This window comes from Nipponia nippon, unplaced genomic scaffold, assembly GCF_047370975.1.
Source record: "Nipponia nippon isolate SJK-2023a ecotype South Korea unplaced genomic scaffold, ASM4737097v1 scaffold_8, whole genome shotgun sequence".
Classification (NCBI taxonomy): domain Eukaryota; kingdom Metazoa; phylum Chordata; class Aves; order Pelecaniformes; family Threskiornithidae; genus Nipponia; species Nipponia nippon.
In genome coordinates this window covers 2,162,290-2,184,857 of record NW_028262402.1, presented here as the reverse complement: position 1 = coordinate 2,184,857, position 22,568 = coordinate 2,162,290, and the positions used below count along the sequence as shown (strand labels likewise).

Genomic DNA, 22,568 nt, shown 5'->3' with positions numbered 1-22,568 from the left:
CTCTTCTGGGGAGAAAATAAAGTTCAGCTCTCAGAAGGTCAAGAAAATTCACTTTGGAGGAGTGGCTGCTTTGTAAGTGCTGTGGTTTAATTGCAGCAGAGCAGCCTGTCCAAATGCACCACATTCAAGGAGATCCTGCAGCTCTTCTCTGCCTACAAGTCTACGGACTAAAGACAGCGTGCTCAGATAAAACAGCACAGCTCCTGTGCTGCAGACAGAGTGCTGACAAGTGCTGGGCTTATTACTTGTCAGTGGCAAATCCATTTATTCTACTTACTCCAAACAGAATGAGCGACATGATGTTCTGTAATTTTGAAGTCAATTGGGTGGTGGTTAAGCAATGGAAAACAGAGACTGAGTCATCTTTATTTATAAAGTCCAACAACATTAGATCTCAAGCATAAAAACCAAACTACTAAGCCCCCCTCCCTAGACTGCAAGAATTTAAAACATCACCAACCCATCCAGTAAAGCAGTCCCGTTGACTGCAAGAGGCTGCCTTTTCAAGGGTCAGACCAATAAGCAAACTAAATTCTGCATGTAGCATTTAGCAGCTTGGGCATAAAGGAGATGTAAGGGGGTGAAGAGCGAGGCATATCTATGGGCTACTTCCCCTTCCTAGAGTCACTGTCTGTCTTCCAGCAACTGCAATGAAATGAAACAGGAATCAAACTGCTCCTGATTTTGATTCTTGCAAGACCAAAACCTCAGCTACATTGGTATGCGAGCCCAGAAGTAAACACCCTGAAATATCCACCGATTCACGTTTGTTGGAAATATATACTGGGCATCCAATGCAGTTCTTGTTTCACATCCCTGGAAGTTACATCAAAGTTAGGTCCTACCTGGTAGAGATCATTCCTGGTACAGATATGTGTGACAAAGGGGGATTTCAGTGTGCACTTGTAATATTTTTGCCAATCTTTGTCCCCTCTTGTTTAGTGCTAACAGAATATATAGCAACTAAACAGGTAATGTTAACATACCAAATACAATACACACCTTTTCCTTTGGTTTTCTGGTAAGGATCCTTAGTTTCTGGAAAACAACCCTGTTCTGGTGACTTGAGTGTCACCAGATCCTCGCCAGCTTATAAAGAGGGACGAGCAAATCCAAATCAAACACAGACCATCATGTTTTATTACTGAAAACAGAAGAGGGTTTCTGCCCAGCTGCCATGAAATTAACATAGGATTAGTTGGGCATTTCTTATTTCAAAGCCCTGCTGAATCGCTGTTTGCATTTCCACCTTGGTATATACCTGGGAGAGGTGGTTGCTTCTCATAATGGGCAAATCTCTTAATTGTGCCAAACAAGTAAAACAGGAAAGAAATCAGGAAACAGCAAGTCTCTTACTGGGAGCAGGGAAACAGGCTCTGTAAGACTGGATGCGGACACATCTCATACTGGGGGAAGGTGGTGTGTTTTCTCCAAAATATGCTTCACAGCAACCTTTCATGGTGTCTGTATTCAGTGGGCACTTACTTCCACTTGTGTCAATGAGTAACTGGAGCCTCAACTTCTCCAGGCCTGGACCTGGCTCTCTTGACAGAAAACTGCATGCAGATCAGATACCTCTTTTGCTAATATTTCAGTCCTGAGGGCCCAAGAAAGACAGACCACAGGGGAAAAGGGAAGCTACTTTTTGGGTGGACGTAAGCCAGAAACTCAAAGTATATAGGCAGGGTCATGCACAGTCTTGAGGCCTCCTGCTCCAAGGCTGGTTAAGTGTTTAATTCTGGGACCAAACAGACAAAGGCATCAGATTAGGAATTTTCTTATCCACCTTTCGATGAGACCACACCCCAACAAATACCGTTTGCTATTGAAAGCCTGAGCTACAGTGTTGAGGTATTACTAGTGTTTTGGGTTTAATCTATGTTAAAAAAAAAAGAATGAGGACTGAGTTGTTTTTACAGGGTCCTGAATGGCTTTATATTGCGTGAGGGTTGCAGAAATGAGAGCCCTGAGAAGGTGTTACAGACTGCCCGGCACCTCTCGGCCCAAGGTAGTGTACATCAGCTGGTTTTCAACCTATATGGCAGCCAAAAGCAACATGAGCCAGTCACGACAAAAGAAGAGGTACGCAGAAAAAAAAGCAGGGTGCAGTTCAGTAGCCTTTGCCTCCCACCCTATTCAAAAAAGCAAAAGGCCCGTGACCAGTCAATGTAAATTAAGGCCAAAGGTCCTCTTGGAAACACCAGCTTTGTTTTGAGTCAACACACACCGAGCAATTCGCACTGACTGCCCTTGAGCGGGTAGGGTTGGTCCGGAGATCGCCGAAGGCTGGAAATACTCCCAGGTATTGCAATTGTTGGAGTTGTTTTTTACGCTGGACATGTAACAGCCCAGACCTGGGTGCCCTCACAGTCTTGTTCTCTCCATAGCAAACTCCCTTTGATCCCCCTCAGCCAGCTGCCCACTGGCCTCACTCTTAAGAGAAGCAAGCCTAGCCTGGGTCCAGAGATCCCAAAAGCCAACAGCAAATCACAGCCTTGCTCTCTGCCCACCCCCCTCAGCTGCCAAATGAAGCGTGTTTGGAAGGACCCCCCACTTTCAGCACTTTGATGAATTGCAGACTAAAACCAGCGTCCCAAACCTTGCGGTGTAAGCCTGGCACCTGGAGAGGTGCAAGGCTGGAGTAGCCAGGTTCCTCCCTCACGGTGACTTGATTTTTGGCAGGAGATCAGGAGCAAAGCTGCCAATTAACAGCACTTGGGAATGGGGCCAGGCTTCCCACTGACATGAGCAGGGAGTCCCCACTGGACCAGTTTCTTTTTGCACACAACCCTCCCCGCAAAATAAAACACTTTGCTGCAATGATAACATGTAAGAGGCTGTTGACAAAAACTGGGCCTTTGTTCCAATACTGAAAGGAGAAATGAGTCAAGAGAGCCCTTAATCTCGTTAAGAGCTTGGAGGACTCCGAAACACTAATTGGCCTGTCTAGACCAGCTCCTTGTCTGGACGCTGTTATTGCAGCCTCTCTCACAAATGTTGAAATTAGAGCATGGGACCACGCAAAAAACTTTTAATTTCCCTTCTTTATGTTGCATCACCTTATTTCCTGCCTGCAGCCCTTTTTTCTTTCAGTTCTTAACAAAAAAGAATAAACTTCTGCACTTCTATCATTTTCTGTATTGCTAAGTTTCCATGCTCTGTAGCTGCTGGGAAAAAGCTAGGCCTGTGATTGCATTAGAAGGAAAATACATAAACATGGTGCAAAAGCATAAGCCTAAGACAGAGGATGCTCGGCCAGCACAGCTGCCACGCTAGCATTGTGCAACAGAAGTGCAGGTGAAGGGCCCCTGCTGAGCTCCACAGCAAGGTTCAAGTTTACAACTTGAATCTGGGTCAAATCTGAAGAAAATCTCCAAATCTTAAAGCAGTTGTGACTGAGACAGGGTCTGCCCCAGGGAACAGTCAGAGGGGACTCCTTTTGCAGCAGAGAATGACTCATCTGTCCCTGTGGACTGGTGCTTGCCAGATGCAGTGCTGCGACACTGAAGGGAAAAGCGAGGGTTTAACAGAAAGCAGATGACCACACCGAAACCCACCAGCCCACGTGGACTTCCCAGGCACCACCCCTGCAGAACCCCTGCTGCACCAACACCATCCACTGACACCAAACGTGGGGTGGCCATGGGAGAAATCGATGCCTATCCTTGCAGCAGGGCACCCGAGCGCAGGTAGGGGTGTCCAGCCCATTTGTCTCTGGTGGCAGTAACGTTGCCCACATCCAGAAGCGTTTCTCGTCAGGCCAGGGGTGCCCAAAGGCTGTTACTGTGTGTCACACTTCTCAGAAACTTCTCATAAGTCATTCCAGTGTTGCCAGGAGAAGAAACTGCATGGTTAAAAAAAGAATTCTTTGATTCCTGTTAATTAGACAGAAAGGTGGTAAACATTAACTACCTGTGAGAATCATGTGATGCATACAGATGTTCAGGTCCCCCTCTCAGCCGAGTGCTTTTTTTTTTCCATTTGGAGGTTTCTGGAGTTGGGCTGTCTTGTGCATCCTCCAGGATATGACAGCAGGCACGAGGGGGTATAAATGTGCATCACGGGAGAGAACAGCAGCATCAGCATCATTAACTGCTGTCACATCCTCTGCCCTCCAGTGGGTCAGGGAGTTGGTACGACAGCACTGGCCGCAGCAGGTTCACCTTTCCAACAGAGCAGAAAATGAAGGCAAGGTCCACACGTGCTCTTGCACCTTTACTAGGCATGCAACTGCAGCTTGACTGGGAGGAGCGTGGTCCACAGGCAGCAAGGCCAAGTAACTTGGAAGCATCCACCAGTCAGAGGCTGAGGGTCAGCCTGGTTAGAGAGAGGGTGGAGGGTGACCCAGTGCTCCTCTCTCCATCGGGCACTGCCATAGCTGTTGAGGGTCCCAGCAGAGAACAACGGCCTGGGCTACACAGCTCCACACCTGGTAGGGAAAGCCAAGGCTTTGTCTTCTTCTCACACCCTGCAGGCTGCCTGGGAGGAGGCTCCCTGTCCTCCTCTGCACGGATTGACAAGACACCCGGTGCCAACAGGTGCCTGAAACCCATCACTGGCATTTGCATGACCTGTGGCCAGGCATACACGTGGGTACTGTCTGCCAGTGGTCACCCTGGCCATATGGACGGACCCACAAGCCCCACATACGCATTGGCCGAGTAGCTGTGAAAGCTTTGCAAAATAAATGACACCTGCCACCAGCGTGGATGTCACACCACTTACAGCATCTCTTCTGCCCAGATTTAGCAGTGGCTTGAGATGGCCGATGGATAAGTCAGACTAGATGGGAGGCTCCTCCGTCCTGGGGCTCTGGCTGTGTGGTCCCTCAAGCCTTCCTGTCATTGCATGAATCACAGCCACCTCCCAGCGCATGGAAGAGGCGAGTGAGCGGTTGCATGTCTCATGAGGCAGCCAGCTAGTGGTGTTTCTTCCTGTCTGCTTTAGGGCACCTCAGCACAAAGGCAAGTCTTTAACTTGATTTGATCTGGCTAGTGATTTTGGTTGCCCTGGTTTTCAACTGCTTTATTACAGGTACTTTCAAGGAGCCTAAGTTTTTCCAGGATGTGGTAACCATCTTCTCACCCATCCCTGCACTCTAAAATCGGTCGCAGCTGGACGCTGCATAATTTGCACATCCAAAAATACAATTGCTTTGAAAACGGTCAGCTGGAGCACTTCTGCAGTGTAAACACAGGCTTTTCAGCATCACCTGTTCAGGCACAGAAATGCAATTGCGTGTGCACTTTTGGAAACAGGACCTTGTGCGCATCTCCCTTCAGTGAGGATTACATTTCTGTTAATGAGCTTCTAGGAAATCACAGACTATATGGTTTTTAAACTTAGCTCCATACCCACACACAACCATCCCCTGACCTGAGCCAGCATCAAGAGATGGAGCACTCTCATTTATGGGTAAGAAAACAAGACACTGGTGTTTTGTGGACTGCAGCGGCAACCATACACCTACATTTTGAGAACCTCATCAACACCCCAGCCTAGGGACAGCCACAGATACACGGGCAGAAAGCAGTGTTGAGGCGATGCTGTAGTGCTCTGAGGTCCACCTTGCAGGAGGGATGTGATGCCACCCCAGGGATAAGGTGATGTGGAGGCCCTGAGACATCCCAAGATGAAGGCCCAAAGCCAGCTTGCCCCTCTCTTTCCATCATTTTTCCTCCACACTGCTGCCAGCTCCTTACTGTGCCTGCTAAAATCACCCTAGGCACCAGGTCAGCCCACTGCAGGGTCCCCACTGGAGCACAGAAGTAAGAGCTGTATGGAGATCCTAAGAGTGATACCACGCTTGCCCTTCTGAAGCTAGTGAAGATGACCCAATGCCCATCATGCATTCTGGGGTTTTGGGGCTGCCATTTCCCCCAGAGAGCACCGTAGTGGCCCTCTGAGCCTAGGGACGCTGGGGCGGTGGCCCAGGGAGTGTGCAGCGCTGGAAGGACCGGGGGTATGTGAGCCCCATGCCCTCCTGATAAGGCCTTGGACAACTCTGTGGCCCCAGTGTACAAACCACATCACATGTTTTTAAATCAGCTCTGGCAGATGCATCACTGCTGAAGTCAAAGTCTCCAGTTATCTCTGTGGCTTACGCAGAAGAAGCACCTGGAGGCCCAACATCTGGGTCCCTCAGCCTGCAGGCTGTGCAAGTAGGCAGAGGTGTGTGAAGCAGATTCAGAACTACACAGAAATGTGGTATTTTACTTCCAGACAAAGAGAAACAGAGCATGGCGAGGAGAGGGGAAAAAATCCCAGGAGACGTCAGGAATGAAGAAAAAAACAAGGCGGGGGGGGAGCTTGAAGAGAGAGAAAGAGAAACAAAGCAAAACAGCTGTTCGAAGACAGATGGGTATCAGGTACTCAAAAGCAAAGTTTGTTATTGGTACCAGCTTGTAATTTGAATGCGATGCAAAGTGAAATGAAGAACTGAACCTCCGTTCTCCCCACGCCACTTCTCATGTGCCGCTTCCTGGAAGCGGCACGGCGTGCTCTGCCGCAGCAGACTGCCAAGAGGCATGAGAGCAGTAAGTGTTCGCCCAGGAGACCAGACTCAGTCTTGACGTGAGGACATCTGAATGGTCGCAGTCAGAGAAAACACTTAAGTGAAGCCGCAGGAGCCTGCATCCGGTGCATATGGATTTTTTTCTGACTGTTACTGAGCTTTTAAATGGCAGCTAAGCATAATTACAGCTTGCAACTTCTCTACATTGCTTTACAAAGCATCCAGGCATGACATTGAACCTGCACGCTGCTTTTAACACAGATGTGTTACTTCATTAATAACACACCAACCCAGTGTATTTCATTCAGAGAACTTGCATTTAAGATGAAGAAAATCAAGAGGACTCAGCAGGCTGTGCTGGTGGGTGCTTAGCCCGACCTGCCAGTCCTTGGGTGGGTCCTGTTGATTTCCTGGGAACCCTCTGATGAACAGGGTCCTACCCAGGAGACAAAGAGCAGCCTTATCTGGGGTGAAATACATACATTAGTCATTTGCAGGTACTCGTCTTATTGCAGACAAACTCTGAGTGAAAAGCGCTGGACTGATTCTCTGGTGTATTGGGTTTGCATAGCAAGGTTTTAGTAGCGGGGGGCTGCAGGGGTGGCTTCTGTGAGAAGCTGCCAGAAGCTTTCCCTGTGTCCGACAGAGCCAACGCCAGATGGCTCCAAGACGGACCTGCCGCTGGCTGAGGCCGAGCCCATCAACAGCAGTGGTAGCGCCTCTGGGATAACATATTTAAGAAGGGGAAAGAAAAATTGCACAATTGCAGCCGGAGAGAGGAGTGAGAATATGTGAGAGGAACAGCCCTGCAGACACCCAGGTCAGTGAAGAAGGAGGGGAGGAGGTGCTCCAGGAGCTGGAGCAGAGATTCCCCTGCAGCCCCTGGTGAAGACCAAGGTGAGGCAGGCTGTCCCCCTGCAGCCCATGGAGGTCCACGGTAAAGCAGATATCCACCTGCAGCCTATGGAGAACCCCACACCAGAGCAGATGGATGCCCGAAGGAGGCTGTGACCCCATGGGAAGCCCCCGCTGGAGCAGGCTCTTGGTGGGACCTGTGGCCCCATGGAGAGAGGAGCCCACACTGGAGCAGGTTTGCTGGCAGGACTTGTGACCCCACGGGGGACCCACGCTGGAGCAGTCTGTTCCTGAAGGACTGCACCCCATGGAAGGGACCCACACTGGAGCAGTTCGTGAAAAACTGCAGCCCGGGGCAAGGACCCACATTGGAGAAGTTCGTGGAGGACTGTCTCCTGTGGGAGGGACCCCACGCTGGAGCAGGGGAAGTGTGAGGAGTCCTCCCCGTGAGGAGGAAGGAGCAGCAGAGACAACATGTGATGAACTGACCGCAACCCCCATTCCCTGTCCCCCTGTGCCGCTGCAGGGAGGATGTAGAGAAATCGGGAGTGAAGTTGAGCCCCGGAAGAAGGGAGGGGTGGGGGAAGATGTTTTAAGGTTTGTTCCTATTTCTCATTATCCTACTCTGACTTTTGACTGGCAATAAACTAAATTAATTTCCCCAAGCCAAGTCTGTTTTGCCTGTGACAATAATTGCTGAGTCATCTCCCTGTCCTTATCTCGGCCCACGAGCCTTTCATCATATTTTCTCTCCCCTGTCCAGCTGAGGAGGGGAAGTGATAGAGCGGCTTGGTGGGCACCTGGCAGCCAGCCAAGGTCAACCCATCACACCTGAAAGCAAAACACACACCAGCCTGCTTTTGTCCTCCATGCAGACTCCACACACACACTTACTCCTCACGATTTGCTTCCTCAAAGACATCTCCACATGTGCACCAACAGCTTGTCCTGACACACGAGTGTTTGCCTATGCTCAGGCAAAACCAGTACATGTTCTCCCCCAGATAAAAAGCTGTGACAATGCAAATGTCCCCAAGAAGGCAAAAATCTCTCATCTCCTCTCCAGGAGTCTCTTGGTTCAGCGCTGATGTCCCACTCTGTAGAGACCCAGCACAAGCACAGCAACTGCAAAGTGCAAAATCTCAGCTTCGTGCTTTGGCCAGGACTTGAACTTCTCTTTTCTTCTTTGGCAGCTGCTGCCCTCCAGCATGAGCACCTTGCAGTACTGTTGGGTGTTTACCCTCCTGCCGCCCAAAGGGTCTTGTTCCCATGTCGCAGAGGGGGACGTGGGGCACAGACAGATCCAGCAGCATCCCCTAGGAAAAAGCAGGGTCCCCTAGGAAAAACACAGGGTCCTCTAGAAAAAAATTGGGGTCCCCCAGGAAAAATGCAGGTCTGCTTGCTCCAGCCCGCCCTGCTCCCTGAGGAAGGACAGAGGCTGTCAGCATGGAGGAGGTGACTGAAAATCTCAGTCTGAGTTTGAGATACTTAAGGCAATTACACAACAAGTGTAAGTCCCTCAGCTTGAGACCTGAAGTGCCTTGACACTGGAGAGCGTGGATGAGCGTTCCCGTGTTTGCAGACACTGCGCCAGCAGTACTTTTCTTTCTGGAGACACAGAGTATGCCATAAACCCAGGTAAGCTCACAGAAGGTTTCTTTAAAAAGAAATGAACAGGTTCCTTCTAATACAAGGCCCAAAAGTACTAGCTTCACCAGCTCTGGAGGGTTTTGAGATTTCTTCCCCAAAGAACGTACTAAAAATGAAGTGATAATGAGTGGAAGAGTGGTAACATGCGCTCTTTCTTGGGTGTCAGGAGGAAGTGTTTGGTTAACCAATATCCCCCCTTAGTAAGAGGAGATAAACTGTGGCCAAGATCCTTGTTCTCCTTTTCTTGCTCAGCTTCTCCTCTCATCTTTTAACGAGACGTGCTACACCAAGCGTTCAAAAGACTCTGGGTAATTACATCACTAGTACATCATTTTGGGAGCGAGAAGCCTGTTTGCTCCATGACTTATACTGGCACAACACCAAGGGCACCTATCTAATTATTAAATATTTATTGCACCTTTAATAGGTCAGTTACAAAAGCAGAATCTTCCAGAAGAGCAAGCTGGAAGGAAAGAGAAAGTACAATTAAAGGCTGCTGCTTTGTTGCAGTGTCAGGGCCAGGTGCAACACTCCTAATTTCCCTTGTAAGGCAAATAACCTGGCTTTCCTATGATAAAATCTGATGCAGCTGTGCCTGGAGTAGTTGCCTTTAGCAGCTTACTCATTTCTGCAACTCTCTGCACCATTGCTTAGTGCTGCACATGACTGACCACCTGTGCCATGGCTGTAGTAATATTTTCCCTGTAGCTGTCCCTTTTACTACATCACACATTTGAGTGGTTGGGTGACTTAATAGTGGTTTTGGGAGACAGAAGTTTGCCTTAGATATGTTCACAGGAGCTTGGAGGGGTTAACTTGTGAGAAGTTAGCACAAGCTGCTGGATCTGTGATCCTGCTCTCTTTTTCTTTTTCCCCCTCATTTTCAGGTTTCCTCGCTCTCTGTCACATACCTATGGGGAAATGCAACATGAGTGACTACTGTGCACCAGAGCCCAAAGTCTTGAAGAGCTGGCTTTCTGTTGGCGAACGCTTTGCAATGCCACCCTTGGGATGTCTGGGTGCAGACCCCCAGCCCATGTCAGGCCTCACCGCTCGATGGCATTTCCTCCAGCCACCAACACGCACTGGCCCACGAAGCAGAAAAGACAGAAGCGAGCCCTGGAAAGCAGACCCATGTCTCCAGAGCCCAGCAGGTTTGCTTGCCCTCGGCTGCCGACAGGGAAACACAGCTGGAAAGCTGCTGGCAGAGACATACGCGGGGCTGCGGGAACGTCACACTGGGACCACGCGCCACAGCTCCAGCTCATTCATCCAGATGGACGCCGCGATTTACGCCCTGCCTAACTGGTCGTCCTGCCAGGGATTGCTGCTGCCCACCTTCCCCACCCTGCTTCGTACCTTTCCCGGCAGCTCAGAAAGAACTGAAAGCGTGATTTGCTCAGCCTCCCAAACCTCCCACGGGCCTGATCCTGAGCGCACTGAGGCTCACCGCCGGCTCCGGGCGAAGCCCTTCCCCACTGCTAGTGCATGTTGCTCTCACCTAATAGGTGACAGAAATCAGCACAAGCAGACCTTAAAAAAACCTGATGCCTTCTGTCACAGGAGCTTTAACGATGATTAAAAGAGGTGAAATTTTCATTGAATTCCCGCTGGGATGTTGGTGAGGGTCATGGGGTATGTGGGCTCTCATAAAACTCATCCCTTTTACTGGCCTACATCTAAATGGTGCTGATTAATTCACTTGAGGGCACCTAAATTTAGACCTGCCAGCTTCCTCTCCCTCAGTCTTTCCATACATCAAAGGAGTGTAGCAATTCATTCATATCGTGCATGGGTGGCATGAGCATTCACCAGTGCCTCCAGACTTTTGCAAGAGAAACTGTCTAAGGACTGATTTTGAAGCCTTCGCTGCCTTTCTACTCTGCCCTTTCTCGAGCCACGTTCTCTGACTTTAAGGAGCAAGCAAACCCACACTTCTGAAGGGCAAAGACGTGTCTTTAAAAGTGCTTCCTGGTTCCCCCCTGCATTTGCCAAGAGCCGTCTATTGGCTCGCCGTCCTATCAAGTGACTCCTGGGTATGACACGGCATACAGCAATCTGCTGAAGCACAAAATACGTTTAATTTCCAACTTCCCCACAGTCAACTTGCGTATTTTTAACAGCCACGTTCCCTCTCCGACGGCTTGGGGGAAAAAAGTATGTTGCATTTATGGCCGTGAAGAAGGTGGGTGGGAGTGAGGGCACCTGAGGAGCAAAGGCCCCCATAGTCGAGTGACTGTGTGCATGGGACAGCTACAGCACTGTTAAGCTAAACAGTGAGACACTCTAAAAAAAAAAAAACAAATACAGACAAAAATAATAAGAAAACAGGGTGTGTTTTCTGGGTGTGTGTTTTTTTTTCCCAGCCAGAGGACCCACATTCCTATGTATGATTTTTATTACGTGCTGTCATGATAGTCACTAGTACACTCTAAGAATCAAGTGCAGATCACATGAATTATATTACTGTCCAGTTATTTTAGGCATTCATACAACAATCCCACAGTGACATTTCGCACTTCTAACTGCTGTATGGCTAAGCTTGTACTTGACTGTAAGCACACCAGGAGGCAAAGGGCGGCAGACGGGATCTGAGGACGGGGGGCAGGTAGGCACCCCTCCTCGTAGTTCACAGAGGGCTTATCCACCCACGCTCACCTATAGAAAGCAGAACGAAGGTATTTATTATTGGGTGGATTGTTTCCTTCCTTTGCTTGCGCTAGCTTCTGCGAGAGCCGTGCGATGCTGAGCTGAGGCGTTCGGGAGCTGGGTTTTGAAGGTAGTTCGTGTTTCTCTACCATTTTATCCTGCCCGGCAGTAGGTTGCAAAGCAAGGTGCCTTGGCTGATAAGGCTTTCCTGCTTTCCCTCTCCTGAGCCAGCCGCAGCAGCTGCACCTCCCCAGAGCAGCACAGGGCACAGGCACCAGCTGCCTCTGCCTGCCACAGGGGCACGTGGACACAAGGGCAGCAGGGACCAGCCGGAAGAAAAAGCAAAAGCCAGGAGCTACCAAGCCCTCGTGGTACTGCTTCTCACCCACAGATATCCTAGCTCCTCTGGTGTTGCCACCAAATTAAAAAGGGGATGCAAACAGCATGGGACAGGAAGGGGAAGGAGCATGGATAGCAGCACCCAAAGTGCTTCGGATAGGAAAAACCAGGTGTGGAAAGGGCTAGGCAGGAAGCGACCCACTGTAGGGCACACAAAAGTTGCACCCAGAAGCAGGAGGGAGAGCAAAGGGGATGGCACCGCGGGGTCAGAAAAGAGAGCCTTGTCATTGTGGTTCTGCTGCTGTAGGAAGCCACAAACTTAATAAACTTCCAAAATAAAAAGTTACTTATTCTCAGTACAAATTTCCAGCCTAAGAGACCTCCAACACCAATCTCATGGGGCAAGCTTTGAGGCTATGAGGGCTGTTACCAGCTTTTTGTGTCCACCACAAAAGCAAAGCAATCTATCAGGGCACATCCTGTTGGGATGGGTTGGTACCTGTGTCCAAGCCAGACTGCCTTCTGTTATCTTTTTTTGTTTTTTGTTTTTTAACGAAGCATCTTTTTATCCAGGACCTCCACTAAATCTTCCTGTCCTCTGCTCAGTTGCATCCCAGAGGAAACCTTCCACAGGCTGGTAACCTGGCTGCTAAAGCCTGCAGAAACACCCCATTCATGACACAGTCAGCACCAGGCATCCCAAAACCTAACATCACTTTTCCTGCGTCCCATGTAGTGGGAGCTGGAGTCAGTAACCTCATACTCCAACATAATGATTCTATGATATCCTACCAGCCCAAAAGAAGGAAAGGAGGGCTGCAACAGCCCCGTTTTGCACTCTTGCACTCCGGGATGGGCAGTAGTGCAGCAGCGTGCAGTAGAACAAAGGACCTCTCCAAAACACAGAGAAATAAATGAGACAAATGGAAATTTAAGTTTCCATGACAGAGTCCCTTTGGCTGGGAAAGATTAAAGGAATTCTGTGAGGACTGTTTCTGGTCCTGGCTGACTCCCTCCAAAAGCAGAACTGCTACAGATGCTCACAGTGTCTCTAGTCATCTATATTAATTTCAGTGTTTACCACCGGGCAAGCACTGCTCACAACAGCGAGCACTTCGGTGCTGCAGAAAGCCTGCAACCCACAGCGAAAGAGAGCTGCTCTGCTGCCCTATCCTGTGCTTTGGGCGGTGGGGGGAGAAAAAGAAGAAAAAAGAAAAGGAAGAAGCACTCCCGTGGTTTATCCCTGCGACCTGGCCCCTTCCTGCCTTTCGGCTTTGCAGGAGCCACGCTCTCCGCGCACTGCGGGCAGCACCAGCCTCCTTCTTCCCCTACGGCCTCAGGGAGCCCGGCTCCGCCGAGGGGAAGGAGGAGGAGGGAAGCCGTGGGAGCCAGGCCACAGGGACGCTGCCTGCGGAATACTTCCTGCTCAGCGTTACACAGCACTTTTTCCCAGAGTCGATGACCTTTTTTTTTTCTTTTTTTTTTTTTTTCTTTTGTTGATGTTGCTGCTGATTCTTCCCGGCAGCCGGCAGGGATGCAAGGCCCGCCTTCCCCATGTACCGCTCCGCTCCGCTGGGCGGTGCGGGGACCAGGCTGCCGAGCCCTCCGCTCCCCGGGGCTCCCCCGGGGCCGCCCGCCCCGAGCTCCCGCCGCCGGGCGCTGCGGGTCAGCGCCCCCCGCCCGCGCCCGGGGCCGCCCGAGCTCCGCGCCATGGGGCGGGGAAGGGGCGGCCGCCCATGCGCAGTGCGGCGCGGCGCCGGGTATATAAGGGGGGAGCCGGGGCGGTGGCGGGAGGAGGCTGAGGCGGCTGGAGGTGGCGGAGCGGGCCTGAGTCGAGCCGAGCGGAGCAAAGCGCAGGGACGAGGCCCTTGGCCGCTCTCTTGCCGTTTAGCCGCCGACCCTCTCTCCCTACCTCCTTGCTTCCCGAGCCGTCGCCATGGTGAAGACCGTGGGCAGCCTGGTGAGTCCGTTAGGCGCGCGGCGGCCGTTGGCGCCGCGCGGGGCCGCCCCCCTCCCCGGCATGGCCGCCCAGGTGGCTCCGGCCTCCTCCGCCGGGGAGCCCGCGTCTTTCTTCCTCCGCCGTGGGCCTGGTGGCCGCCGTCCTTTCGCCGTGAGAAGGGAAGGAGCGGGCCCGCTGGGCTGCCTGCGGCGCTGCCGGCCGCCGGGAGAAGCTCAGGCGAGCAGGTGGCCCTCCTCCGCGCCGCCCTGGAGCCCGGCGAGGCCCTGGCCCGCAGAGGCTGGCGGGTGAGAGGCCACGGTCCGGGTGCCGGGGCTGCCCGGGCAGGAGGAGCCTGCTTCACCGCTGCGGCGGGAAGGGGGGAGACTGAAGGGAGGACTCGCTTAGACCAGAGGGAGGGAACAAATAACTGTACGGCCTAAGGCTTCAGATAGTCAGAATGAGATGGGAGATGATGTAATTTCATGTTATGACAGATTGTTGCTCATCTCCCTTTACCGTCTTAAGGAAATGACATGTTTCATTTATCAAGCTGATAACAGGGTACTACAGTACCCTAATTCAGAAGTCCCAGTTTGCCTTACCTACTGCCAGTGTGCAGGGGACCAGGTGGCTTTCTTAGTAGAGGTTGGCCTAAGTTCTGGTGTGTCTCTGGATGGGAGTTGATGGAAAACATTAATCCAGTTTCCTTGACTTGAAAGGAATTATTAGAGCCCGTTCCTGTACTTAAATAACAGGAGCTGCTGGCAAAAGAAGCATTTCCCTTGTTATGGTGCTGTCTGACTTGCTCACTAATGCAGCACCTCATTGTTTGGATGGTTTTCTGAATACAAACATGGCTGTGGCTTTGTGATACAGAATTGTAATAAAGCCTAGACCAGCATATGGGGAATACTCTGCTGGTGATGAAATAGTATGTGGTCTTGTGCATGGCAGCTGATGTGGCTGATAGACAGCAACAGAGTATTTGTTAGCTGTAACTGATGAACCCAAATCTCCAACAATATTCTGTGTGCAAACTTAGCGAGCTCTTCATTTCAGGAGAAATCCTGTTGGGCCAGTCTTGCATTTTGAACTTGAAATTTGGTTGACGTGTCAGTTTGATCTGATTGTGAGGGGCCTGTGAGTGATGCTGTATGGCATCCAAGTTTGTCTTCCAGGCTATGCTCTCCTACAGTGAGCTCACTGTGTAAATGAGAAGCATGGCAGACTTCCCCCATGGGACTGCTGAGGTGTTAACATCTGACACATGGGCATACTAATTCTTGTGACCACAGCTTTAATACCTGTGAATGCAGAAGGCTCCTTAAAGTTAAGATTAACAAAATGCCTTATTATTCAGGTTGTGGAGATGGAGTGGTGCGTGAATTCAACCTGATGGTTTGCATCTCTCCCCCTGCCCCCCTTCTCTGTTTATGGAGGGATGAAAGGGGTGAACTTCTTAGGCAAGGTTTGAGGTTTTTGATATAGGCTGGAACAGCTTAAAAATGGAAAGTCAATAAACCTGGCTTTGGAGTAAGAGCCTGCTCTAACTTAAAGTGGACTAGGCTTCTACTATCCTCCCAGCTATAGGCATTGATTAATAGTCTGCTGTAGTTAAAGCACGGCTTTGTTGCTCATCCGTGGAGAGCATGGACTCAGCAGTCATGCTGACAACAAGATTTTAACATCAGCAGCACCCAGAGTATTCAAGTGCAGTGCAGCTGGGATTTCTGGATTAATTCTGTTTTTCAGTAAAGCAGATTTGTATTCTTCTCTGATACAAAAAGGAAAACCCCTTCTTCCACTATCTGCAAAAGCTTCTGTGAGTGACATCTGTAAAGCAAAGTAGACATGACAGGTAGCTAGATGTGACCCCTTTCCTAACACACCTCTTCACAAACTGACTGGCTTCTGAAGAACGGCTACTCTCAAGGTGCTTTACTGGTCCCTCTCATGTCCCTGCTGGTGGACAGAAGGAGCAGTGCTGCAGCAGGCTTAAGTATGTGGTCTTGAGATGGGTGACTCATGTCACTTGCAACAGGGTTTGACTATGGGACATAATGCCTTTTATAGCAGAAGCTAATATAAACTGTTAGAAAGCTGGTGTTGCCAAAGCTTTCCTCTTCTCTAGCTGCCTGTCTATTATTTAAGTCAAAGCAAATATTGAAAACTTCTAGCTTCAGATGCAGGTGATAGTTTTAGAAGTGGTGTCTGCTAGGGAGTTCAGGCAGTTGAACCTTCAGTCTGTTTATGCTAGCTTCTGTATTAAAAAAAAAAATAGGAACCCAAACCACTAAATTATGTAGTAACCATTGGCAGTCAGCTGATGACTGGGTTAATCCAAGTTCAAGGGTGACTTGATATGTGTCAGAAATCATATTTGCAGCTAAGGTCTACACCATCTGGCAGATTTGATTAAAGCTATCCTATCTACTGCTGAGAGCAGTAGACTCCTTTCAGCACTGTCCATGGTCAGTAGCCTCCATTTTGAGGTAATACCTGGTGATGGGAATCCCTGCTGCACTAGAGGCTTTCATTATTACAGCCTTTTCTCTTACTTGGCTCTTGGCAACAGACATCTGCTACCAATGTATTCGTTGAATGGAGCATGCGCTTTTCTGCTGGAATACAATACAAGTAAAATGAGGTCTTTTGTGTGCTCAGGGAGCTTATAGTTAAATATTCGGGTGGGAGGGGGGAAACAACCAACTGGTCAGAGGTTTCCCCCAGTAAGGTGCTACCCAAAGAAAATATTAGTTAACAAAGTTGCAAGATCCTCTAACAGTGTGACCAGATGGTCTTGGTGGTGGGAGGTTCCCCTTCTCTTAACAAAGATGATTTGGTTTTTATATGAAAGCTTGTCACTTCACAGTTAACATGAAAGACAACTATGGAATTCAATCAGACAGGTCGAGTAGCTTGTTTTGCCCCCACTACTGTCTTCCTTCCTCCAGGGAAATTAAGCTCCCTGGGAAAACTTTCAGGACTTCTCCCTAGTTCAATATTTTTTTAACTTTAGCTAGAGTAAGCACCTTTGGACCCTGCATTGTTTTTTACTCTCCCACAGCAACTTTAGCTGATATTAGAGATGACTCACAGGGTAATGCCTGATTGTAGCCAGGACCAGGTCTCCAATGGTGGATGGTGTGTGACCAGCTGTAGGTATCATGCCCTCCCACTTTCCTCTTGTTCTATGCAACAGCAAACCTAAGGTCCCTGTGGCCATATGGCCAACACATCCCAGGGCTGGACTTCCTTTTGCAGAATATGGTAGTTATGCAGCTGGACAGCAGACTTAAAGGTGAGAAGAGGATGGTTTAACTGGCAGGTGCAGGAAGCGGAATCCATAAAGGTCTGGTGGTGTTACAGTGTAGAGGTGTGAGAAGCTATACCAAAAACCAAGCTGTAGGATTTGAAGGTTGGGAGGAGTGAGGCTTGACTGAGGAACTAGTGATGTAAGTAGGTTCAGGGAGAAGCTAGCATGGATTGCTGTGTACAGGGACACTGAACTTTGTTGGTGGGAATGGGGTATTTCGAGGAATGGGGTGCAGGAATGCATACTATGTCAGTACAGGAGTTGGGGAATGTGGAGAGACAGGAAAACTTACTGTTTCAATCTCTTTCAGACTCAGAGTAGCTGGTGTGGAGTGTTAGCTACTGATGTTACAGCAGAGTAGACTGAATATCCAAGATGCAAGGATGGAAGAACTCAACAAGTGGAGGCTGCATTTCTGAAGATAGCTACATTGGGAGGGAAAATGTCTTATCAACAGGGAGATGTAATGCCAGGTGTATTTGAAGTCACAGGAACTTACGAAGACCTTCACATAGGTTTATGCATAAGAATGCTGGTGCAGGACCCTCTGCTTGCTTGTTAAATATACTTGTGACTAGTTTGACTCTTGGCTCCTCACCTGCATGGCATTCTTTAATGGGGGGGAATAGCTTACTAGAACTTACTGTGGGTGATTGCAGAAGCTGGCATTAGTTAACTCCTGCACTGCAAAACTAACCACCATGTACATATGGCAGTAACCATATTGCTTTGTTAGCTGTTGCTGACACAACTCTAATGCTCTGGTCTGTTAAGCTGGGGAGAATAAAGCAGTTATCTTTTATATGCATAATCTGAAATGAAGCTTATATTAACAGCTTTCCTGATGCTTGCATTGCCATGAGGGTGAAGTTGAGGAATGTTGAAGTGGCTTGTACTTGCTTTGGAAAAGAAACTGTCAAGAAGTAGCAGATTAGCATTTTCTGTCTCTGCCTGAGATACTTGTTTGCCTCTTGCTAGCATGCAAGTATTTATTGCTTGTAATGTCTTTCAGTTCTGCTGAAACATTCACTTTTTGACCAGAAAACATGGTTAATGGCATGTAAGGAGCTCTAAATTCCAAAGAATATTGTCCAAAAATGATTGGTGTGACTAAGTGCAACAAACAGTCCCGAAGCTTTAAAGTACTGGGTGTTACTTGTGTAGCCTGTATGTGTAGCATTGCTTTGGCTGGTGATGTTACATGTCGATTCACTTGGCAAAATAAGTAAAATAACTATCCTATGAGGTTGCATTAGAAAGCATGCTGTAGAGTAAACCACACAGCATCATTTTCATGTTAGCCATTGATTGGAACAGGCATCAAGCTGGAGGAGTGTGCAAAGGCTTGTGTCCTTTTCAAATTTTGCAGAGGAAAGTCTGTCCCAGAAGAAAATGGAAGTCTTCCTGCCAAGGCAGAAATGAGAAAATGGGATTATTGAAAACCATAAGGATCACATTCAGGGGGTAACACTAAACAGAGCTGCTGGAGTTGAGGATCATAGGCTAGATGAATTTCTAGCTTATGTTTCCACAATTCATTGAGTTGGGGTGACTGAGCATTGTGGTCTTTCCTAATTGAAGAGTCATAAGACACTGGCTGATGCTAGCACTGATGAAAGCAATTCATACTGAAACACTTACATGATGGTACAAATACCCCAGTTAAGTGAAGTGTTTAAAGAGCTACCAAAATGGTTAATGTGTTAAGGCTGAGAGCAAGCCAGCTTTGGGATTAGTCTAAATCCTTTCAGAAAGGAGGGGAAAAATCAATTAATGTGTTCGATTCTTTTTTTTATAGTCTGAATTTGAGGCGGAACTGAAATCTGCTGGTGAGAAGCTTATAGTAGTTGATTTCTCTGCCACGTGGTGTGGACCATGCAAAATGATCAAGCCCTTTTTCCACGTAAGTAGCCTTTCTGTTTTTATTGGCACTGTATTAAAGCATATACAAATGTTTTGGTGCTGCTTGACAGTAACATGGAGGAAACTTCCTTTGCCACATGTGATTGCCACCATTTTCTGGAAAATGGAGGAGTCACAGAAGTATTTACTTTGAGACTATTGAGTTAAATATACTGACCTTTGATACAGCTAGGAGCTCAAATGTGGTTTAACTTTTGCTGTCCTAATGCTTACATGCATCTTGGGTCTATAGGGACCTAGCAGTTGCATTGCCTCAAAAGGTGGGATGTAGAGGGGAAACAATGCTTATCCTTCTGTACACAGTTACTGTAATCACTCTAGCTGTGTGTAGGTGACAATGTTATCTCCTGGTAAACTGTGATACAAGCTGTAGCATCTTTAGATGATCAGCTGAAGGCTGTAAGAGAAGGCCTTTCACCTGTGTCTTGGGATATTTGAGTCTTCTCTGTGGGGAGTGTGTTTGAACAAGTTTCAACAGACTCTTCCAGGTATTGGAGCAGAAGATAAAATTTTTGCTCTGGTCAGTAAAATAGCTGCTTTAAGGTAACAAGACAAGTTTCACTGCGGGGGGGTAAGCAGCACCAGCCTTACAGTTTATATGAATGTGTCTTTTAAAAGAAAGCTTTCCTAGAATGCTAACTGCATAGTTTCTTATTCCATTCTAGAGTTTGTGTGAGAAGTATGCTGATGTGGTGTTCATCGAAATTGATGTGGATGATGCCCAGGTATGGTCCAGGGTAATGCTGAGAGAGGGCAGCTAATGAGTTCCACACAAGTGACAATGAAGAACTCTTTTTAAAATGTGCTTGCAGATGCTGAAACAGAATGAGAAATTACTTCAACTTTGAGAAGCAGAGATAGGGGTTTAGCACTTACACTGGAAAGAATGCATTTTTAGAGGACACCTGAGCAGAACAAACCGCCTTGGTTATCAGCACACTTGAAGGCCTATGGCATGTGTTAGATAACTTGGGAACACTGACCCTCTACTTTGGGAGGGAGTTAGTCTAAGGCCTTAAGCTGCTTTGATGCAATCTTCCCTAAAACTAATTGCTCACAACTGTCTGGTGATCTGTCTGTTCTCTCCACTGCTCTTGGCACTGTTTCTTCTTTCGTGTCTTGAATTAAGTGCAATAAAACGTCTCCTGTATAGCAGTTCCAGCGATGTCGAATAGTTACTTGAACAATGTCAGGGTGAAGCACAAGAGTTGCTGTAGGGCTCTTGAGCCTTACAAATGGTCATCTCTGTTTTGATGCAGAGGTCTTTTTTTCTCAAACACAGAGTACAGGTATAGTAAATGTGGTTTTGTTGTTGCCTGAATTAAATGCTGAAGGAAGGATCTTCCAGGCTTACTTCAGGGAGATGTTAATACTGCACTGTGTTTGCTAGTGATAGACTACCAGAAGTGCTTTTGCTTCATTTTGAGCAGGAATGGCTTTGCCCTGTCACCTAAACAAAAGGCAGCTAGTGAGTTCTAAATTTGACATCCTTCAGAAGTGCACAGCTGAAGATTGTTTTCTGGCTCTTCCAGGACGTTGCTACACACTGTGATGTGAAGTGCATGCCAACGTTCCAGTTCTACAAGAAAGGAAAGAAGGTAGGCTCTACTTTTTTGGAACTGGAGCAGACAAGCTAAACACTTAAAAGAAGATTGGAAGTGTTAGACTACATAGCCTGTTTTCTCCTGATAATGTATCTGGGGCACCACTGGCATTAAGACACTCCCAAAAGCAAGGAAGTTCATCTTAGTGCTGCAATAAATATAACATGGACCAGCAGTTAACTGACAAAGCAAACACTATTGTTCATGGGTAGTGAACTGAGTTAGTGTTACAGTCAGTCTTCTACGCAGAGCTTTGCAAGAGATCAGTGGGGTAGATGTCTGGGTTAAGACTGCTAGTCTGTCTGCCTAGCAGCCTGCTTTTTACTGATCTGGGTCAGTATTTGTTTGCTGGATGCAGCTCATGCGCAAGCAGAGAGGTAACTGTATGTGCCTGTGGAAGTCTCTAACATGTGGTTGAACACACATACAGCTGAAGCAACTGCTTGGATGCTTTTACGTATGGGCTGTGTAACCTGTGAAGTGGATGTCCCCTCTCTGTCAGAGGACTGAACAGACCTCTTGTGCCTGCTCTGCCAAGAGGTGAATGAGGTGGGGTGCAGACCATGCTCTGACAGTGTAGTGGGCTGCCTGTGCAGGGTAGTTGTGAATGGCCATCTGCCTGAACTAAAGAACTGCTGAGCGAAATGTGCTATCTTGGGCTTTTAGTTTGCCAGGCAAGCTGAAGGTAGGCTTTTCGAAAGTAAAACAATGCCTGGATGGAAGTTTCATGGCTGAAAGCAATGGAATTGTGCCTGAAAAGTGAGTGCCAGATGTTGGGTGACCTTTGGTTCAAATCAGTATGGGCTCAAATCATGACTAATAATGAACCTTTGACAGTTGTCTCAGAGTAAATTTCCACAGCTTCATAATATAATTGGAAGAATTGTGATTATGATGTGACAGTGTGTGAAGGTGACAGGCTTAACCCTGTTGTGTGGCTTTTTATTTTGGGTGACCTTGGCAGTTCTCTGGACACATGACTATCAAGCAAGCAATGTCATGGCCTGTAGTGTAGTCTGCTCTGTACCTTGCACCCCTATACATAGTGGAAGACAGAGCCACTGTTTTCGAGATATGAATGTTGCCTTTTTTCTGCTGTGTAAGTTGCAACAAGGACAGTTATCACAGGAGAAGCCAGGCTCAGGGACAGGTTATTTGGAGCAATCCTTTCAGAATTTGATTGGTAAGAGTCCTGAGCAACCCAAAGTAACTTTGAGCTACCTCTGTTACACAGTGACCTCCACAGTCTCTTCAAGCTTGTATTTGAGTCTTACACAGCATTGATTCAGGATCAGTTGTCTTTTCCCTTGTTTTATGTGTAGAAGGCTCCAGGAGTGGTAGTCTGGAAGTGATTCTTCATAGACTCTTGTCCCAGTTTTTGCATGAGTTGAGTGGGAGATGAATAGATGAACATCTGCAAAATACTCTGTTTTGGGGGTGAAAAAATTTGTCATAGCAGAGTTGAATAGGTGTATATGTGTCTGGATGCTGTGCAACTAATGTTATGAAGTATTGAATGCAACAGCTCTAAAAATCACTCTCTCTTTACAGGTGCAGGAGTTCTCTGGGGCCAATAAAGAGAAGCTGGAAGAGACCATTAAAAGTCTAGCCTAATCTCCGGCCATGGAGACATTGAAGCATGACTGCTTCGGCTAAATTATAGCCTGTAACTTTTCTACTTAAAAAAATAAATCTAAACAAGCTAGCTAGGGTATGTGGTGGAAACTACCCTCTTGATCTATGTAAATGAGTACAATAAAGTGTAAATTCTTCACTTTA

The 22,568-nt window shown here is 48.1% G+C and overlaps 1 protein-coding gene across 1 annotated transcript; it reads left to right on the top strand.

Annotated features, from left to right (window-relative positions):
- The first annotated feature begins 13,663 nt into the window (after positions 1-13,663).
- On the top strand, positions 13,664-22,568 carry LOC104019850 (thioredoxin). The gene is made up of 5 exons (XM_087741335.1): positions 13,664-13,967; positions 19,061-19,165; positions 19,851-19,910; positions 20,718-20,783; positions 22,341-22,568. Exons 1-5 carry the CDS (start codon positions 13,944-13,946, stop codon positions 22,401-22,403), a joined length of 318 nt encoding a protein of 105 aa, XP_087597461.1. The 5' UTR covers positions 13,664-13,943; the 3' UTR covers positions 22,404-22,568.

Bases quoted from the DNA above. Each gene is read 5' to 3' on its own strand.
- LOC104019850 (XM_087741335.1), top strand. From the start codon at position 13,944: ATGGTGAAGACCGTGGGCAGCCTG. The intron at 13,968-19,060 runs GTGAGTCCGTTA...TTTTTTTTATAG, and splicing joins TGAAGACCGTGGGCAGCCTG to TCTGAATTTGAGGCGGAACT. The intron at 20,784-22,340 runs GTAGGCTCTACT...CTCTCTTTACAG, and splicing joins TCTACAAGAAAGGAAAGAAG to GTGCAGGAGTTCTCTGGGGC.